Below are 17,362 nucleotides of genomic sequence, written 5' to 3'. Positions count from 1 at the left end.
CAGATAGGAAAGTGTAGTTTGTAAAATTTGACAACATATTCGTATTCAAATAAAATTTTGCATGCAAAAAAACATTGTTTTTAATTTATTCAAAAATTTCTCTTGTTTTAGATTTGCTAGAGTTTGAATGAATTAAAATGTTAGTTGCAATTTATACCCAGAATGCAACATGATCAGTTTAAGCCCCTCCCATTCTCAATCTACCTCCTAAATTTGACAAATCAGCTTGTGTACCAGAATAGGTATACCAGTTACTAATTTGGAATTTGTATAACGATATCAAATTGCATTCTGGGTAGTTTAAAAATAAAACAATGAAGACATATAAACAATAAATTCTGTCCAAGATGAAATAAAATGTGAATGCCAATGATTGGAGATGATAATGAAATGGTTGAGATAACTTCTCATTTCGATGAAAATTCAGATGGCAAAATGTTGTGTAATGTGGTTTCTTGATGGTAAATAATAAGGCTTAAAAACCAAGTTTGTTTGCTTTCAAATTGATCAGCGAAAAAAAACACAAACATGCCCGTCATTCAAAATTAAAATGTGCCCGAGTCGTCCGCTATTCAAAGGTCAAAATTCATTTCCAGCAAACAAACCTTCTTTTGTAGCCCTAATTTTTCCTCCGAGTGCTTTCCAAATTCTAGATATTTGCAGTGTTTCATATCAGCAAAATCTGTCATTTAAATTATGAATCATTTAAATTTTGTTTATTTTTAAAAAATAATTATTATTGATATTCTGTAATCTGAATACTGCCACTCCCCTCTGATAGAATAGAAATATGCCAAAAAGCTGTATGATGCATTGAAAAGAGAGAATTTTAGAATTAGAATTTTTAGGATTTTGAGAAAGTTTTGGGAGCATGATTCACTATAAGATTAGATAAGATAAAAACATTGCATTTAAATAGAATTCAGTTAGTACATATAGTACATCACAGCTAACGTCATGGTGCAGCGTGACACGCTTTTCTTGCTATGTAACTCAGATTTGGGACGATGTCTTCGCAAGCCGTAGCAAGGAAAGGAATGCGATACGCTACCATGAGGTCAGAGTGTAGTACTCTATACAGAAGGAATGTTGTGAAAAAGGATTGGTTTTGTGAAATTGGTTGGACAGTATTGATTGATCATATGCCGTTAGTTCATCACACACCCTTTAGCTTCATCCGTTGTGTTCTGCTCTGGGGTAGAATCGGGTTGGGGTTCAGCAGGGGTCTCAGCGGGTTCAGGGTCGGTTGCAGCCGGTGGCTCAACCGATGCAGGAGGTTCAACTGGTGCGGGAGGTTCAACTGGTGCAGAAGGCTCAACTGGTGCAGGAGTTTCAACTGGTGCTTCCTCTGCAGGTTGGTCTGCCTTCAGGTCTCCACCAGCTCCTGGTGGTGAGGGTTCGGTGCCGTTGATTTCAAGGGTATCCTGATCACTTAGCATGGGTGTTTTTTCATCACAAGGGGGCGCCATATCTGATCTGTGAGGGTTTGGTGTAGAGAGGCAAAGTGAGTGGACTGCATTGAAAAGTGTGCCAAAAACAACAACTCAGATTGGGGTGAATATGTCATGAAAATTAAACGGACTACACAATGCATGAATAAACATGTTAAGAGACTGAAATGATGTATGCATAGAGATTATATTGTGATATCGCAATTTTACAGTGATATCATATTGATATCACTAACGCATCTATGGTTATTATACCTGTACAGACCTTCCAACTAAAGCTTGCGCAAAACAAAAATTTATCTAGATTTTTTTGAACATTTTTATTTTATTTTAAATTGTCCATCAATAATTAGAAAAATATCAAATTTGTTTTCAAAGTTTTGAAATTAAAAAAATAAATAAAAAGTTATTTTGTCTTAAGGTTAGGAGGTCTGTCTATAACCAGGTTTAATGCATTGACCAGTTAACTAGGTTTATTGACTAGGTATATAACTGGTTATCAACGGTATGTGTAGTTAACTAAAATACAATGTTATTACAGCAACCGGTTGTGGAGTTATAAATGGGTTCAACCAGATTATAAATTGGTTAAACCAGATATAAATTGGTGTTATGGAAATTATAAAAATACCGATACCAGGGATATTGTAAAATAAGTTTTAAATGAGTGTGTCTCAAATTGAAGAATTTAGGACAATCAAAAAGTAATTTACGGGCAAAAATAAAAGATGCAGTTCAAGAAAAAAAACGGTAGCCATTAATTTTCAACCAATTATGCATTAGTCAACCAATTTATGTTAATGAGTAGTCTTACACACCCAATTAGTTTGTCCTTTTCTACCGGTGGATCACTGGGGGCGCTACCATCGCCGTCTTCTCGAATCGATGAGTAGGCGACCTTGCCTTTACCGGCTTCACCCCTGTTTGTGAGGAAAAGTGAGTCAACATTCTTGTGCAACCTTATACCATGTATCAAATTGTATTAGTAGTTGTTATTTTGTACCAGGCAAAAATCATCAAAGTTGCTGTTTTAAGCTCCGTCTACACATCAAACTTTATGCGACAAAAAAATGTGATGTGCCCATATATGGACATGATGATGTCATGATGCATATCATTACCATAATTGAGCACATCACACTTTTTTGTCAAACTAGTTTGTTAGTGTAGCCAGAGCTTAACACTACTATTTTAGTGCTGGATGAAAGGCTGGAAAACCCCACAGGGCTGGGAAAACCCCACAGGGCTGGGTAAACCCCACAGCCTCCATCCATCCTTTATGATGATTACATCTGGAACAAAATAAAACCTTTACAATGTTAGTGCATTGTGGGAATATATCGTCATGCACCAATAGTCACTTCAGACATGCTTGTTATCAGTGAAATAATTTGCATAATCAACCTTTGACCTTGGTGATAAAAATATTGCAATGATTCACCTTTATCTGTCTTCAACAAATGTATATTTAACTGCGTTTATATTACTGTGAAGGATGAATACAAAATATACAACATAAAACAGTACTGGGACACACAGATTATAAACAGGCATTTAGTTAATGTTAAAGAGTTAGTAGTAGTTCTAGTAACAGTACCTATGTTGAAATATTCTATTTAGTATAAACTTGCAGTATAAAACATTTGCAATACCCTGGATAAGTTTTGTTGCTTTAAGTTAGCTGATGATGGCTAAAACATATAAACTAGCAATTGTAATATAGGGATCATGTCAACATTATTCTACTGCAGTTACTTCATGTATTTACTGCAGTAATGTAATGTTTCGAAGTAGAAGTTTATGAATCTGTCAGGCACTGCAATACAAAATGTGTATTCACTATTACCCACAAAAAAAAAAACTTGCTAAATAATTGCATTTGGGTTTAAAAGAGAAAATAAAATTACTGCAGTAACTGCAGTATAATAATTTGACCTTTAGAAATTAAGAATGATTAACATCTTAAATAACCTCCAAGAGATATGTAGGAAAACAATCAAGAAATCCTCAGTACTATAGGTACTGTAACCGAAATAAATGATTCCTAAATCCTAAAGCTCTGTCTATACTATCAAAATTTAGGTGACAAAAAATGTGATGCGCCCAAATACATGGACATAATGATGTCATATCAGTACAATATTTGGGTACATCACACTTTTTTGTCAAACTAAGTTGATAGTGTGGACAGAGCTTAAGTGATCCACTGACTGTAGTAACTGCTGTAACAAGAAGTAAACTGTTAGTTAGCATTCCATGTATGGATTCCAATTAGTAAATGTATGTACCCTAAAATGTTGTAAGTAATCCAACATTGCATTAGTAACGTATTAAAGATGTATTGTCCCTCAAAACATGAAAAATAAATATCAATAAAAACAAACTTTGAATAGGACATTTTGAAGTTTTAATTAATCATTTTATTTACTTTTGCCAAAAAAAAAAATATTTTAATTATTTTTTTACATACATTTTTCCAGGACGACAATATATCTTTAATGCTTTTATATACATCATATGGTCATACAGAAAAAGCATTATATTAACCTTGTAATATTGTATTTTTATACAAAAACAAAAACGATATTAAATGTACCAGTACATTTAGGCATCTGAACAAAAAGCTAGATGAGAATTTCCTATCTATGCATTTCATTTAGTATTACTGCAGTAACTATGCAATACTTTACATTACTGCAGTAATTATGTAATACATTGCATTACTGTACGAACATGATAGTTAACAACAGATAGGTACATGACTCAACATCAACAGAGAGTGAATAAAGAATGAAATGAAAACAGAAGAGAAAAATAGTAAAATGAAAATAAATCTACTCAAAAAAGAACATTGTCCGTATGCAAACGTTTTTTAAATACAACACTAACAATTCCTGAATAATCTAGCTACATACATTCAACATATAATTAATAAACTAGATCAATATATGTTATACTAAAACTAACAATCTAATCAAAATACTAGACAGAGGTCCCATCTATAATATATATCAGCAGACTTATATAAAGTATGGCTATACCATGCATAGTATAATAACATAGAAGAGCTATTTAAAAATGTCAATCATGGGGCTTTCTAAAGCACGGTATCCTCTAGGTGTGCATTGTGGGAAATATGTCACCAACACATTTTCATCCCTCTTCATACAACCAAAAGGGACTAGTTAGTATCTAAATTGTAACTCTATGCTCTATTATGATATTTAGCAAATTGCACCTTTAACTGGACACTAAAGATCACGGAAAATAGCAGGAAAGCAATGCCGGTTATCGGGAGACTTTGGGAGGGTAAGATCATAGCATTTCTATCCAAAATGCCATGCTAACCATAACATGAAAAAGCCAGCAAACTACCATACAGTTAGTATAAATCATCCATGCTATAATATTCTTTTAATTGGATTTTACATGCTATATTTTGCCAAAATCCATTCTTTTGCATAAACATGCAGTTAACCAAATTTCTAATATGTATTACTAATTAATATAGCTTTCTCTTAACTACAAGCATAAAACTAATTGTATAACTAGCAGGGTTAGGTTGCTCAAAAGACACACCCATTGACTGTGACATCACAACTATTAGGCTGTTGATTGGTGGATTTTCCAGGACTATTAGTCTCATCTACGAGAGTCTTTTTACCAGTACCATTTTCTTTTTCCCTGCAGAAGGTATCATTATATAAATGCAAACTTTTAAAATAAACACTAAATTAACCAAAAAGCATGAGCATGATGAGTGGAACTACAGTAAACTTAAAAAAGAAAAAAAAAACCTATGTAAGCCACAATCTAATGTCTTGCACAAGAACATTCAAAATAACTACCATAAAGAGTAAATAAATAATTGACAATAACAAGTGTACATTAAAAAGCAGGTAGTATAAAATAATAATAATGTTCAATTTATATAGCGTAAAATGCAGGGCGCCTCTAAGCACTGAACAAAAAATGTAAAAAGCACTAGTTAAATATGACATAATATCTCTCAAAAAACAACATGAATGACACGATACTCTACTACTAACTGTACTGTATGAAACTGGAAATCTACTTGGATTTAATTTATTAAAAGGGTTATGTATAATAATAATAATTAAAATCAGGCAACCACATAGAGGTTAATACAATAGTCAGTCATCTCGTCACCTATCATTACATTATAATACATTAATAAACTGAATACACTAATTAATAAGAATACAAATATGTGAAATAAAATTATATGAACATTAAATATAAGAAATATATATGGTTTAAAAATGGTTTAAGACATTCATTAAATCTCAAAATCTCTCTAATTAAGTACTAAGCAATAACATAGGTGAAACATAACATTGGATAATCTTACAATCTAATGAATGGGATTACGAGAAAGCAAATGAATTGCAAATGTGTTGCATAATTTGGAAGCATACTATGGGCAACAATTTCAATGAAATGAATTCCCTACATAGGGGCACCCTGAAAGACCCATGAATACCCTACATAGGGGCACCCTGAAAGACCCATGAATACCCTACATAGGGGCACTCAGAAAGACCCATGAATACCATACATAGGGGCACCCTGAAAGACTTATGAATTCCCTACATAGGGGCACTCTGATAGACCCATGAATACCATACATAGGGGCACCCTGAGGGCAGAAAAAAAATGTAAAATTTATTTTAAAAACCTTGCAACGCAACTGTAGACTGTAATGCAAGTCTTTTAATTAGTTCATTTCGATGTGAAACGCTTTGTGGGCGTGGCAGACGGTTGGTTACCAACTACCAAGATATGACATACTATGCAAAAGGAACCATTCTGTTGATCACTGCTAAAGCAAGTTAAATACTACACTACACTTAAATACTACTACAATCATAGTGGCCGAGGATCCTATGTAATGGTCCTATGTAATGTGGGACCAGACATAGTGGCCAAGGATCCTATGTAATGTGGGACCAGGCATAGTGGCCAAGGATCCTATGTAATGTGGGACCAGACATAGTGGCCGAGGATCTTATGTAATGTGGGACCAGACATAGTGGCTGAGGATCCTATGTAATGTGGGACCAGACATAGTGGCCGAGGATCTTATGTAATGTGGGACCAGACATAGTGGCCGAGGATCTTATGTAATGTGGGACCAGACATAGTGGCCAAGGATCCTATGTAATGTGGGACCAGACATAGTGGCTGAGGATCTTATGTAATGTGAGACCAGACATAGTGGCCAAGGATCCTATGTAATGTGGGACCAGACATAGTGGCCAAGGATCCTATGTAATGTGGGACCAGACATAGTGGCCAAGGATCCTATGTAATGTGGGACCAGACATAGTGGCCAAGGATCCTATGTAATGTAGGACCAGACATAGTGACTAATGTTCCTATGTAATGTGCAACCAATACAAGTTCTGTCTACTTACTCGCCAAGTTCCACTTCAGTTGCTTTCGTTCCTGGTGCCTGTCGTCCACAGCAATGCACGCATAGACACATGGTCATTCCGCAGTCGTTCACGATACAACACGAGATGTCGACAACAATTAATACGATTAAGAACGCCGCAATTACGATGCCAATGATGGTTCCCTTTTCTAAACCTACAGATTCTGCCGGTTTAACTGTAAATTGGAAAACAAACGATTTATAAATAAATTACTAATGCTCAAAGTTAAAAATTAAAACACTATTTAAGAACCAGTAAACTTTGTATGCCGTCTCCCATAACAACAACATATTTTTATACATTATTTTGTATGTATTGGAAAAAAAATATAATTCTGTTTACTTGTTCTTATATACAAACAAAATTATACAGCTGTTCGTAATTTTGGCCAGAGTGTTATATTATTATTTATAACAATTTAATTAATAGAGAGCTAAAAAGGAGATTAGGAAAGGAAGATGTAAATCAACATTTTCTAAAAGCACAGTTTCTACACATGCTTGTATATATTGTGCACATAAATCAAAAGATTATATGAAAAGCCAACAGTTTACTTTGTGAATTTATTAGTGGAGGAAAAAACTCAAAAAGCATTCTAGAGCAAAACTCCCGAGTTTACACACAGCAAACAAAAACGCCAGTGTCGACGCTCCGGGTGTGTGTAAACTCCGGAGTACAGCTAGGTGATATGAAAAGGGTATTTTGACACGCTTTGGTTAGGTCAGGTTTTTATGAAGTCTGGAATTATTAGTATTATTCGCCATTGTGGGACCATAAGAACTTCCAATTAAAGTTACCTCTGTGCTAAATACAAGTACGATAATCTAATACTGTACAACAATAAACTACGTAATAATGTATACAAATACATAATACATATATCCTGCCTATGCAGCTCTTTGATTCACATATATATATATAATTTGAAACGATAAAGATGAAGAAATCTGTGAGAATGAGAAAAAGTCGCCCCAACCGAGACTCGAACTCAGACCGCCTACTTGATATGCAGATATCCTAACCATTAGACCACTGGGGCTTTCATGGTATTGTTCAAACTCGATTGGATCGCGACTCTTTAATATTCTCGGCGTGGTACGGCGGAACAGCACTAGTCCTCAGTTGTACGCACGCGCAACAGAGATCAAATTGATACATCTTTCAGTATTTTTATTCACAAGGCGGGATCTCCGAAGATCACCGGGCGGTTTAAAATTAATGTTCTTTGCCTGCTGTGTTTATATATATATATATATATATATATATATATATATGCACTGATGAAGGGCTAGTGTTGCCCGAAAGCTCTGCTAACTTTTCTGGCTGGTTTTTCTTTATCGTTTTGATTTAGCTTTTCGCTTTTTTTGTATCTCCATTGAGATCCAGCCACTGATACCCACAGCATTGTCATTTTTTCAGTAATTTGCCTTTGGATTTATATATATATATATAGATAACAACATAATAATATTATGCTACGTATTAAGACCAGAATTAGAAAGAAACCAATCACAAAGAAAAACATCTAATTATTAGTACATAAGGTGTTGTGTAACACATTACTTACATAAAATGTGGTTATTGGTATATATTATCAGCAGGAAATAATAAAAAAAAAAGAAATAACCAAATGATCATTGGTACAATTGCCAGATTTTGTTTATAGTTCTTCGACGATTGTATAGAATAACAAAATCAGACTCCCCAACCCGCTCTGACAATTCTATTCTATGCAAGCTACAATGTTTAGATCTAGATTTGGTTGTTGTGTACCACCAGAATGGATTTTCAGAACATTCTCATTTAACTTTTTTTTCATTTACGAGCCTCTCAGACTAAGCCACTTCTAAAATCTAACCTATTTTAATAATTTGGACTTTTAGCGCTTCAAAAATGTTATTATTATATAATACATAAATTATTAATGGCAAGTAAGAGAGGAGTTACATTAGAAAGAAGAAACCATCCACAAACCAGAATAATATCTATATCATTAATACATAGGCCGATTATGTGTAACATGTTACTTACATGAAATTGGTATAAACCAGCAGCATAGGCCACGGAAAAATGAAAAAAAAAAATGAAATTGAATGGAAAAACAAAAAAAAGTATGGGTGCAAATTGTACAAAACATATTTTAAAAATCAACTGAAAATGAATGAATGATATATGATTTAATTTATGCAGAATCTTAAAAAAAAAAAAAAAGTTTAGTATGGTTATCATAACATTAGAATGGAAAATAATTTCATTCTGCAAGTTAGGCCCAAATAATCTGAGAAAGAAAAACCTGTGGTATCACCATCATCAGATGCTGGCGTGGTCTGTCTCTGCACCGGTGATGGGGTAGAATTTTGTTTTGTTGCTGATGTTGAGGTGCTGAATTCCCCAGCTGGTTTCAAAATGGTAGGAGAAAAATTTAGTTATTGTAATAATTGTGTTAAAAACATTACAATGGTATATCCCTTAGGATGTTTTGTACACGGTTTTATAGGTCACTCATCTTAGAACCTATATTGCAAGAACGTGAATACATGGAAATATTACCTGATGCACTCGAACCAGTCAAGCATGCAAGAAAATATACAGTATACCCAGCAGGCGAGTAAAAATGAATGAATGTTAATGTGGCTTTCTAAATGAAACATGGCGGGTCTCTGAAATAGTATGGATGGGCTTTTAAAATTAAGGAAAACGTAAGTTTTTAACATTAATGTTTTTGCTTTATATTCTAAATATACTATATCTATTTTCTTACTTGTACCATACATTCAGCATTGAAGTAATCAACCATGTTGTTTTTGTTGTTTATTTACGATGAATTGCGGTTTATTCTGATATTAACGTATAGTATATATTATAGTACATTACATCGTACACCAGGCAGCATGAATTGCGGTTATTCTGATACTAACGTATAGTATATATTATCTACATTACATCGTACACCAGGCAGTATTGTCATTGAAAAATTTTGATTATCAATTTTTAGTTGAATTTAAATACATAGATTTTCACTGTGTTTTTTGGTTTAAAAAAATAAATAAATAAAAAATTTGATGGCAATTTAATATATCAATTAAATTTCATATTTTATATTAATAATTTTCAAATTAACATTGTTATTTTATTAAATTCAAGCACTAAAATGGTGAAAAAATTCTAATATTTAAAAATTTAGTAATGTTATTTAATATTTAATTGGAATCAAATGGCATACATTTTCCTTATTTTTCATCATCATCATGTTTTTAATAATTCTGAAATTTTTCAAGCAATCAGTACTCATACTAAAACAGATGTCAGACACTAAAATAAGAACTTACCCGTTGGTAAATTCTTCTTTCCTGCTGTTTTAAACGCAATAATGTCCTTTTGCCCGTCTCCAAGAGTGCTACTGGCCCATATTTCCACTTTATAATCCGTAGCTTTCTCAAGGTTTGCAATTGTGTGTTTCCTGTATTCTTTATCTATCTTCTCAACAAAATTTTTGTCACTGTTATCGATAACCTCATTTGGTCGATCAGCCTGTAAAGGAATCCAAAACAATCGTTAAATATCATAATTGAACTTAGATAGAATGATAAATCGTCACTTTAAGTTGGCATACTGAACAAATAATTTCTTGAATATGCAATTTTAAAGTCACTTTAAATTGGATTTTTAAAAATACTAAAATCATCAAAGTTATACTTACATCATATTTCCAATATTGGATATAGTAAGCTTCAATCTCAGCACCACCATTGTCAGCTGGTTCTTCCCATTCAAGTGTATACTCAGTTTCCGATTCAGATGTTTGTGGACTGGTAATTTTAGGGGCGTATGGTGGACCTATTTTTACACAAAAAAAGAGGAAAAAATGAGTTGCCATAAACTAGTATTCATGCCATGTTGAGTCGAGTGGCCGAGCGGTTAAGGCGGGGCGCCGCAAACCATAACTTTACAATCGGCACAAGTTCAAGACACTCCTCGAGGATTTTTCTGGTAGTAGTACAAATCTTCTCGGATAAAGATTTAAAACTGGAGGTCCAGTGCACACATCTGGCTTGTGTGCACATTAAAGAACCCAGTAAATCTTTCGGGGGTTACCCCGGTGTACTGGTCAATTCAGCCCCTGTCCCTGTAGACAATGGGTGGCAGCACTCGACACAAAGGAGAGTAGAAAGTTGTGGTATGTGTCGTCCACACCCGGTGCGCAACTCAGCCCAGTAGGCTGCAAGTCGCAGGTTATTGTTGATATATATATGGTGCTGTTTTAGGCTCTGTCCGCACTATCAAACTTTGTGACAAAAATTTGATGTGCCCATATACGGACATGATGATGTCATATCACTACCATGTTTGGGCATATCACTACCATATTTGGGCACATTGATAGTGTAGACATGTAATGGATTGAAATATTTATGGTACTTACTACTAGATAGTGTTCTAACAGGTAACTCTTCACTTTGCTCTCCTAAGATGTATTCATTCATAGCAGCTACTTGGATCCTGTATGGTTTTGCAGAGTCGAGGCCTTCGATTACATACCTTTCAAAATCATCATCATTTTCATTTTCTGATAAAGTAACGATAAGAAAAATAAAATACACAAATGTTGGAGGCCATACTATATCAATGTTATCGAATAATAAGGTTTATCGCAAATAGCTTAATTTCGTAAGTAACGTCATTGCACAATGCATGACGGCAAGGGTTTGGGAGCAAACGTCACGACGCGTACGTAAAAACAACAAATAACGTATGTACTTCCCACCATGTGTGGCGCACGCTATTTGCGATAAACTTTATGGGCACTGAAATCACCCTTTAAGCTCGGTACGCACTTATACAAGGACATAACTGCAAGTAATTTGACCAATCACGACCCTATGAATCAACCGAACTGTCGCTTGTGATTGGTCAGCTCACTTGTGTTGTGCCAACGTCATTGTGCAACCAAGTGGGAACCAAACGTTAGGCAAGCATTTACTTAAGCAATAGACTTACTGTAATCAAACACTTCATATTTAATCACGTCGTCACCCCTTTCTTCAAACTTCCAGGTGATATTGTATGAGATTATGTCAAGTCCACCAGTATATTCAGGCGCTTGTATTCGTAGTGTGATCGAAGTAGGCCTTTCATAGACCAGAACAACATTAGGCATATCTGGAGCACCTACAATTCAAACAACATTTAAAAGATCAATACAATTTTTGTAGTTTGCATCAAGTCATTAACTTCTGCCAAAGGAATAAAAAAATGATTTTGCTTATAAAAACAACAAAATAAACAGTTAAATTTAACCAAAAACCTATTATATTATCTTCCCTCGTACCTTTCCCCCTAAATTTCAGTACTGTATAATATGTATAATCTGTATCACATGCGATGCCTGTATCATAGGCCATAAGACAAAACATAGATTTACACTGTATAAGTATTAGCTCATGTGGATATACAGTACAAAGAATCTGATGCTGACACCTGGTTGGGCGAAATCGGTATCATTTTAAATCACTTTTGATTTTGTTGAATTAATATCCAATCATTCATTAATTCAGATAATTTAAACCTTGTCTACACTATCAAACTTCATGTGATGTGCCCATATATGGTCATGATGTCATATCACTACCATATTTTAGCATATTACTACCATATTGGGGCACATCACACTTTTTTTGTCAAACTAGTTTGATAGTTTAGAAAGAGCTTAACATATAAAAAAAATATTCTTACCAGCAGATTTGAAGTCGATATTGTGCGGCTGCACCCTTTCAACTCCTTGTATTACGTTATATGCATAACATGTGTAAACTGCAAAGTCTTCCGGTTTCTTTGGAGTGAACTGAAAGACATAAGAAGAATAAGATGAATATTGCTTGAAGGTTTGCGTGGCAAAATTAATATGTTGATATAAACACACCACGTATATTAGTTCTTGGTCAGGAGTGAGAATGGAGATGTTTAAGTCTATTAATTCAAACTTTGGGAGACTCAACATTTTTAAATAATATCGAGAGGTTCAAAATAATGCTTAAAAAGCGGAGATTTCTCATCCCTGAAATTAATCTACAAGTAGTATACAAGATTTAGCAATACGTATGAGATGCATCAACTTTAAATTGCCGGATGAAAGTTAAAAGTAACTTACAGAGACGCTACTGGTACCATCCGCTGTACTGAAAACGAGAAAAACGGGATCAGAGATTTCTGTTAAATTGGTTATCTGGTTATTACGTTCAATTCCCCAATAATATTGGGCTGGTGGGTTCGCTAACCAACAGCACGTCAACGTGATCTCGTTTCCAATCCACCCTGTCCACGGTCCCTGCTCATCTTGTCTCTTCTTGTCAATCACTGGAGAAACTAAAATGCACAAATCATTATATTTACTACAAAAATCAATGTTTGGCAGAAATAAAAATAATGTTAAATTATTGTTAAATGAATAAGTATACCAAATTATGGAACAAACACCAGATCCCCAGTGTTGTATCTCCATATACTATCTATCTACTATTTCCTAAGTATTATAGAAATATTTAAAATGTGATGTGCTCACATAATGATGTCATATAACTACCATATTTGGTATACCACTACCATATTTGGGCACATCACACTTTTTTCAACGAGTTTGATACTGTAGACAGAGCTTAAGTTAAGGGTTACTGCTAGTGTGAAACACATGTGATGTATTACCAAATATTCCTATGATACTTCAGAAATAGATACAGTACCAAGAATCAGCTGCTTTCAAATGACGCATGTTTACTCAAATCAAAAAGTTTGTTGTTGTTTGTTTGTTGTTTATAACTTTCCACAAATAATACATATAATTTTCTTAATAAATCTAAAGTTCCTGATACTTACAGTGAACCGTGAGGTTGGAAATGGCACTTGCTTCGCCTCCAGCGTTTTTGGCAAAGCATTCGTACGATCCGTTGTAACTGCGCTTTACACTAGAGAAAATAAGATCCAATCGTGATCCATCTTGCAGTGAACGCACTTCTATATCTGCAGCAGTTGGCTAAATACAAACAAATTTGTTTAGAAAACATTAACAATAAGTGGATGCTTGGCTACCACTCCAAGGGTCCTGGGTCCAAGTCCCGCCACTTTTTCTAAGGACAAAATTACAACTCCACTCCCAACGACTTGTAATAAGACTTCGTTTATGTAGAGGGTCTTGTGTATATGTTTGTCTTGTGAACCTTTGAGGGGCAGCAATTGCTGGATGGATCACCCTCATTAAATATGGTTTAAAAAAAAATAAAAAAATCTAACAATAACATTATTATGGTACACTTTTTTTATATATACTCTGAGCGAGTTGAGTGGCTGCGCGGGTTAGACAGTGGAACTGTAATACGTAGCCATCACATCGGCAAAGGTTCGAGGCTCACTCGCTCAATGGTTCTGGTGGTAGAACACATCTAGTTCATGTGCACTTTAAAGAACCTAGTACATCTGCCGAGACGAGCAAGTGTTACCCCGGGGTACTAATTCACACACAGCCACTGTCACAAACTCATCATAGTACTAAACACTGGGCCCTCTGGGAGAACAGTCTTTGACTGAAGAGGCTACCCAGTATAAAGAATAAATAATAATAATAAATGATTATGTTCAATTAACATGTCCCAGAGGTTTTAAATACCGATAAGGTTATAAGTGAAGGTTATGAATCTTTGGCTAACCATGCCTAAGGTCTAAATCTTTTCAAATGCTTGGATTTTTTTCCCTCACCAAATCATTAAGTATATGTTTGTCAATGTACAGTATTAAGAAAGCAATCCTCTCTACTAAATACAAGACATTTTCTAATAACAATAATTTAATCTTATTTTTAAAAAATGACAGAAAATTAAGAAAAAAAAACAATTGAAACGAGCAAGTGTACCTGAATCCCTAATGGCATATCCTCTCCAAACCTTCTCCATGTCAGCTCTGATTTATCTCCACTAACTGTATTACAAGACAAAGTTTGTTCACTATTCTCCAGAGCAATCTTTTCTATGCCCTCCTGAACGACAGGTGGAATGAACACACGTAGGGTGGCAACGCGTTGTGCATCTCTCGCAGGTAATTTGTCAACTGTTGCAGTGCAAATGTACGGTCCTTCGTCAGCCTTTCTTAAATCATTAATGATCAGCTTCTCTCCACTGTCTTCGATAGTAAAACGACCTGCACTTTCGATTACTTGGTCGCCAGTAGTGGTCCAGCTTAAGACTGGTAAAGGATTGCCAGTTGCAATGCATTTGAATTCTGCGTTTTTGCCTTCTGTACCGTTGAAATCTTCTGGACCTAGCGTAATTTTCGGAGGTTCTGTTGAAGAAAATATAATAATTCATTATATTCCATAGCCTATGTAAATACGTGAACGTGATTGGTTATAATTCACCTCTAAGCGGGCAATATCTGTATAATAATATTACATAGCCTATAATGCGATTGGTTGAAATGGCATCATGTGACTAGCCATTCAAGAATCCAAAACGCTACTTTTCTGTATATGATTACAAGCACATTGCACCATCAAGGGGTAGGCCTAAATTGAGCAGAAAGGCCAATTGTGAAGGCTAGCTGTAAGCGCTTTAAAAGTTGTCAAATCCTTGCTATTCAATTGATTATTTATGTATCACATGCCATTTGGAATTAGTACCACTGAATGGTACCATGATGCAAAAAGGCCTGGGAGAACACTGAAACAATTTAATATAGGTTTGTGGGCTTATACAGTTATACTAACCAAGAACTACTACTGTTATGTCTATACTATCGCTAGCAACAAGGCCTGTTGTCTCTGTAGCTGAACATTCATACATTCCATCATCTTGACGGCTTATATTCACTATCTCCAGGTACTCCTTTTGCTCGATGTTATATTTTGCATCTAAAAGTATAAATATGTGGCACATTAGATGGTTCTATATCATCTAGGTCTTTCAAAGTATGTTAAAAGAGGTTTTAGGCTGGATAAGCATTCACAGAATATGTTGGGTTTTGGGCTAGGTTGAAGGCCTCAAAAGTTTTTAATCCGGGTAGAATATGTAAAAAAAAAAACATTTTGGATTGGGATTCAAATGTTTTTTGCTGGATAACAAGCCTTAAAAAATATTTTAATCAGGATAGAATTGTCAAAACATTTAAAATGGACTTGTTTTAGGATTGTTGCAAGGCCTTAAGCTCTGTCTACACTATCAAACTAGTTTGACAAAAAAAGTGTGATGTGCACAAAATATGGTAGTTGATATGCCAAAATATGGAAGTGATATGACATCATCATGTCCATATATGGGCACATCACATTTATTTGTCACATACAGTAAAGTTTGATAGTGTAGACAGAGCTTTAAAAAGTTACTAAACTGAAACACTTACTAGTTCCAACAATTGCTAGTTCACCAAATTTCCATTCATACAGAACATTAGCTTTGGAATTCACTTTGCACAGTACCCTTGCATTTCTGTAGATCTCAAATGATTGTTCAGTTTCAGCTTCTAACGCCAGTGGTGCTATTCATTTTAGAAAGTTAAATAATAATAAAATATTGTAAATATTTAAAAAATGTTAAACACAAATTTGTTGCTAGATATGCAGTTTTAACGCTGCATAATAGTTATCTACTTTGACAAAAAATGTTATGGAAAAATAATGTGATTTTACTAAAACTACAAAATAACCTATTCAAAAGTCTGATTTTTAATAAATCTTTCATGTTTTTGGGTGACAATAGTCTTTAAATATATCTGTATACAATTTTTTATATTAAACGGTGCTTTCTGCACTACAACAAGAAAAACTAGCAACCACCAACATCGGAAGATTTGTTGTCAAACGTCGCACACGTCTGTATTGTATCTTCCCACCAAATTTTAAAAAGTAATGTTCACAGGGGAGGATTCAAGGAATGCCCCCACCCCCCTTAAATTTTGCAAATTGTACTTTTAAAAGATAGGACATCCAATTAAGCTCAGCCCTTAATTTCACCATTTTTAGGCCCTGCACCCTTCCCAGTGGATCCGCCACTGATTTCAGTTTAGTTCAGTTTTATTCGGTTTACACAAAAATACAAAGACAAACATAACATAGAAAAAGCACAAGATAACAATATTAATAGAATGAACTGAGGAATAACCCAAGAAAGAAAACTTATTTCCATTGGGGTCCTCATTCAAAACAGTGCAACTTGATTGCAATTTGTACACAAATGGGTGATGTCTTACGGTATAAAACCAAGTTTATAGATTTCTGTTCTCCATCATCCGTTGAACAAGTATACTGCCCTTCGTGGCTCTCCTGAGCGTTTGTAATTTCCAATTTGGTTATTTCTGGTGTCGGTTCCGTTACGGCAACACCACCAGATACTCCTGTAATAAGTGCATTCACAATTGAGTTTAGAAATATAATTGTTTTCCAACAACTTAAAATGAGATGTAACGCTTAAATAA

The 17,362-nt window shown here is 34.6% G+C and overlaps 1 protein-coding gene across 9 annotated transcripts in view; it reads right to left on the bottom strand.

Moving 5' to 3' along the window:
- The window catches only part of LOC144850767 (neural cell adhesion molecule 2-like), a 46,911-nt gene that overhangs the window by 6,435 nt on the left and 23,114 nt on the right, over positions 1-17,362 (bottom strand). The window contains exons 3-18 of one of the 9 annotated variants that reach the window (XM_078708186.1): positions 17,138-17,281; positions 16,292-16,426; positions 15,660-15,803; positions 14,811-15,235; positions 13,781-13,937; positions 13,059-13,273; positions 12,644-12,752; positions 11,909-12,079; positions 11,334-11,477; positions 10,611-10,747; positions 10,240-10,441; positions 9,204-9,305; positions 6,890-7,085; positions 5,031-5,135; positions 2,270-2,371; positions 1,165-1,476 (exon numbers count right to left, since the gene is read on the bottom strand). In XM_078708186.1, coding sequence (XP_078564312.1) covers positions 1,165-1,476; positions 2,270-2,371; positions 5,031-5,135; positions 6,890-7,085; positions 9,204-9,305; positions 10,240-10,441; positions 10,611-10,747; positions 11,334-11,477; positions 11,909-12,079; positions 12,644-12,752; positions 13,059-13,273; positions 13,781-13,937; positions 14,811-15,235; positions 15,660-15,803; positions 16,292-16,426; positions 17,138-17,281 — 2,800 coding nt within the window. Of the gene's footprint in view, positions 1-1,164; positions 1,477-2,269; positions 2,372-2,892; positions 2,938-5,030; positions 5,136-6,889; positions 7,086-9,203; positions 9,306-10,239; positions 10,442-10,610; positions 10,748-11,333; positions 11,478-11,908; positions 12,080-12,643; positions 12,753-13,058; positions 13,274-13,780; positions 13,938-14,810; positions 15,236-15,659; positions 15,804-16,291; positions 16,427-17,137; positions 17,282-17,362 lie in introns of all 9 variants that reach the window. The other 8 variants (XM_078708192.1, XM_078708189.1, XM_078708188.1 and 5 more) reach the window with 8 other exon arrangements.

The sequence above is a fragment of the Antedon bifida genome, chromosome 8 (assembly GCF_963402885.1).
Source record: "Antedon bifida chromosome 8, ecAntBifi1.1, whole genome shotgun sequence".
Lineage (NCBI taxonomy): Eukaryota > Metazoa > Echinodermata > Crinoidea > Comatulida > Antedonidae > Antedon > Antedon bifida.
The sequence above is the reverse complement of the archived record's forward strand: the minus strand, read 5'-3'. Positions and strand labels throughout refer to the sequence as shown.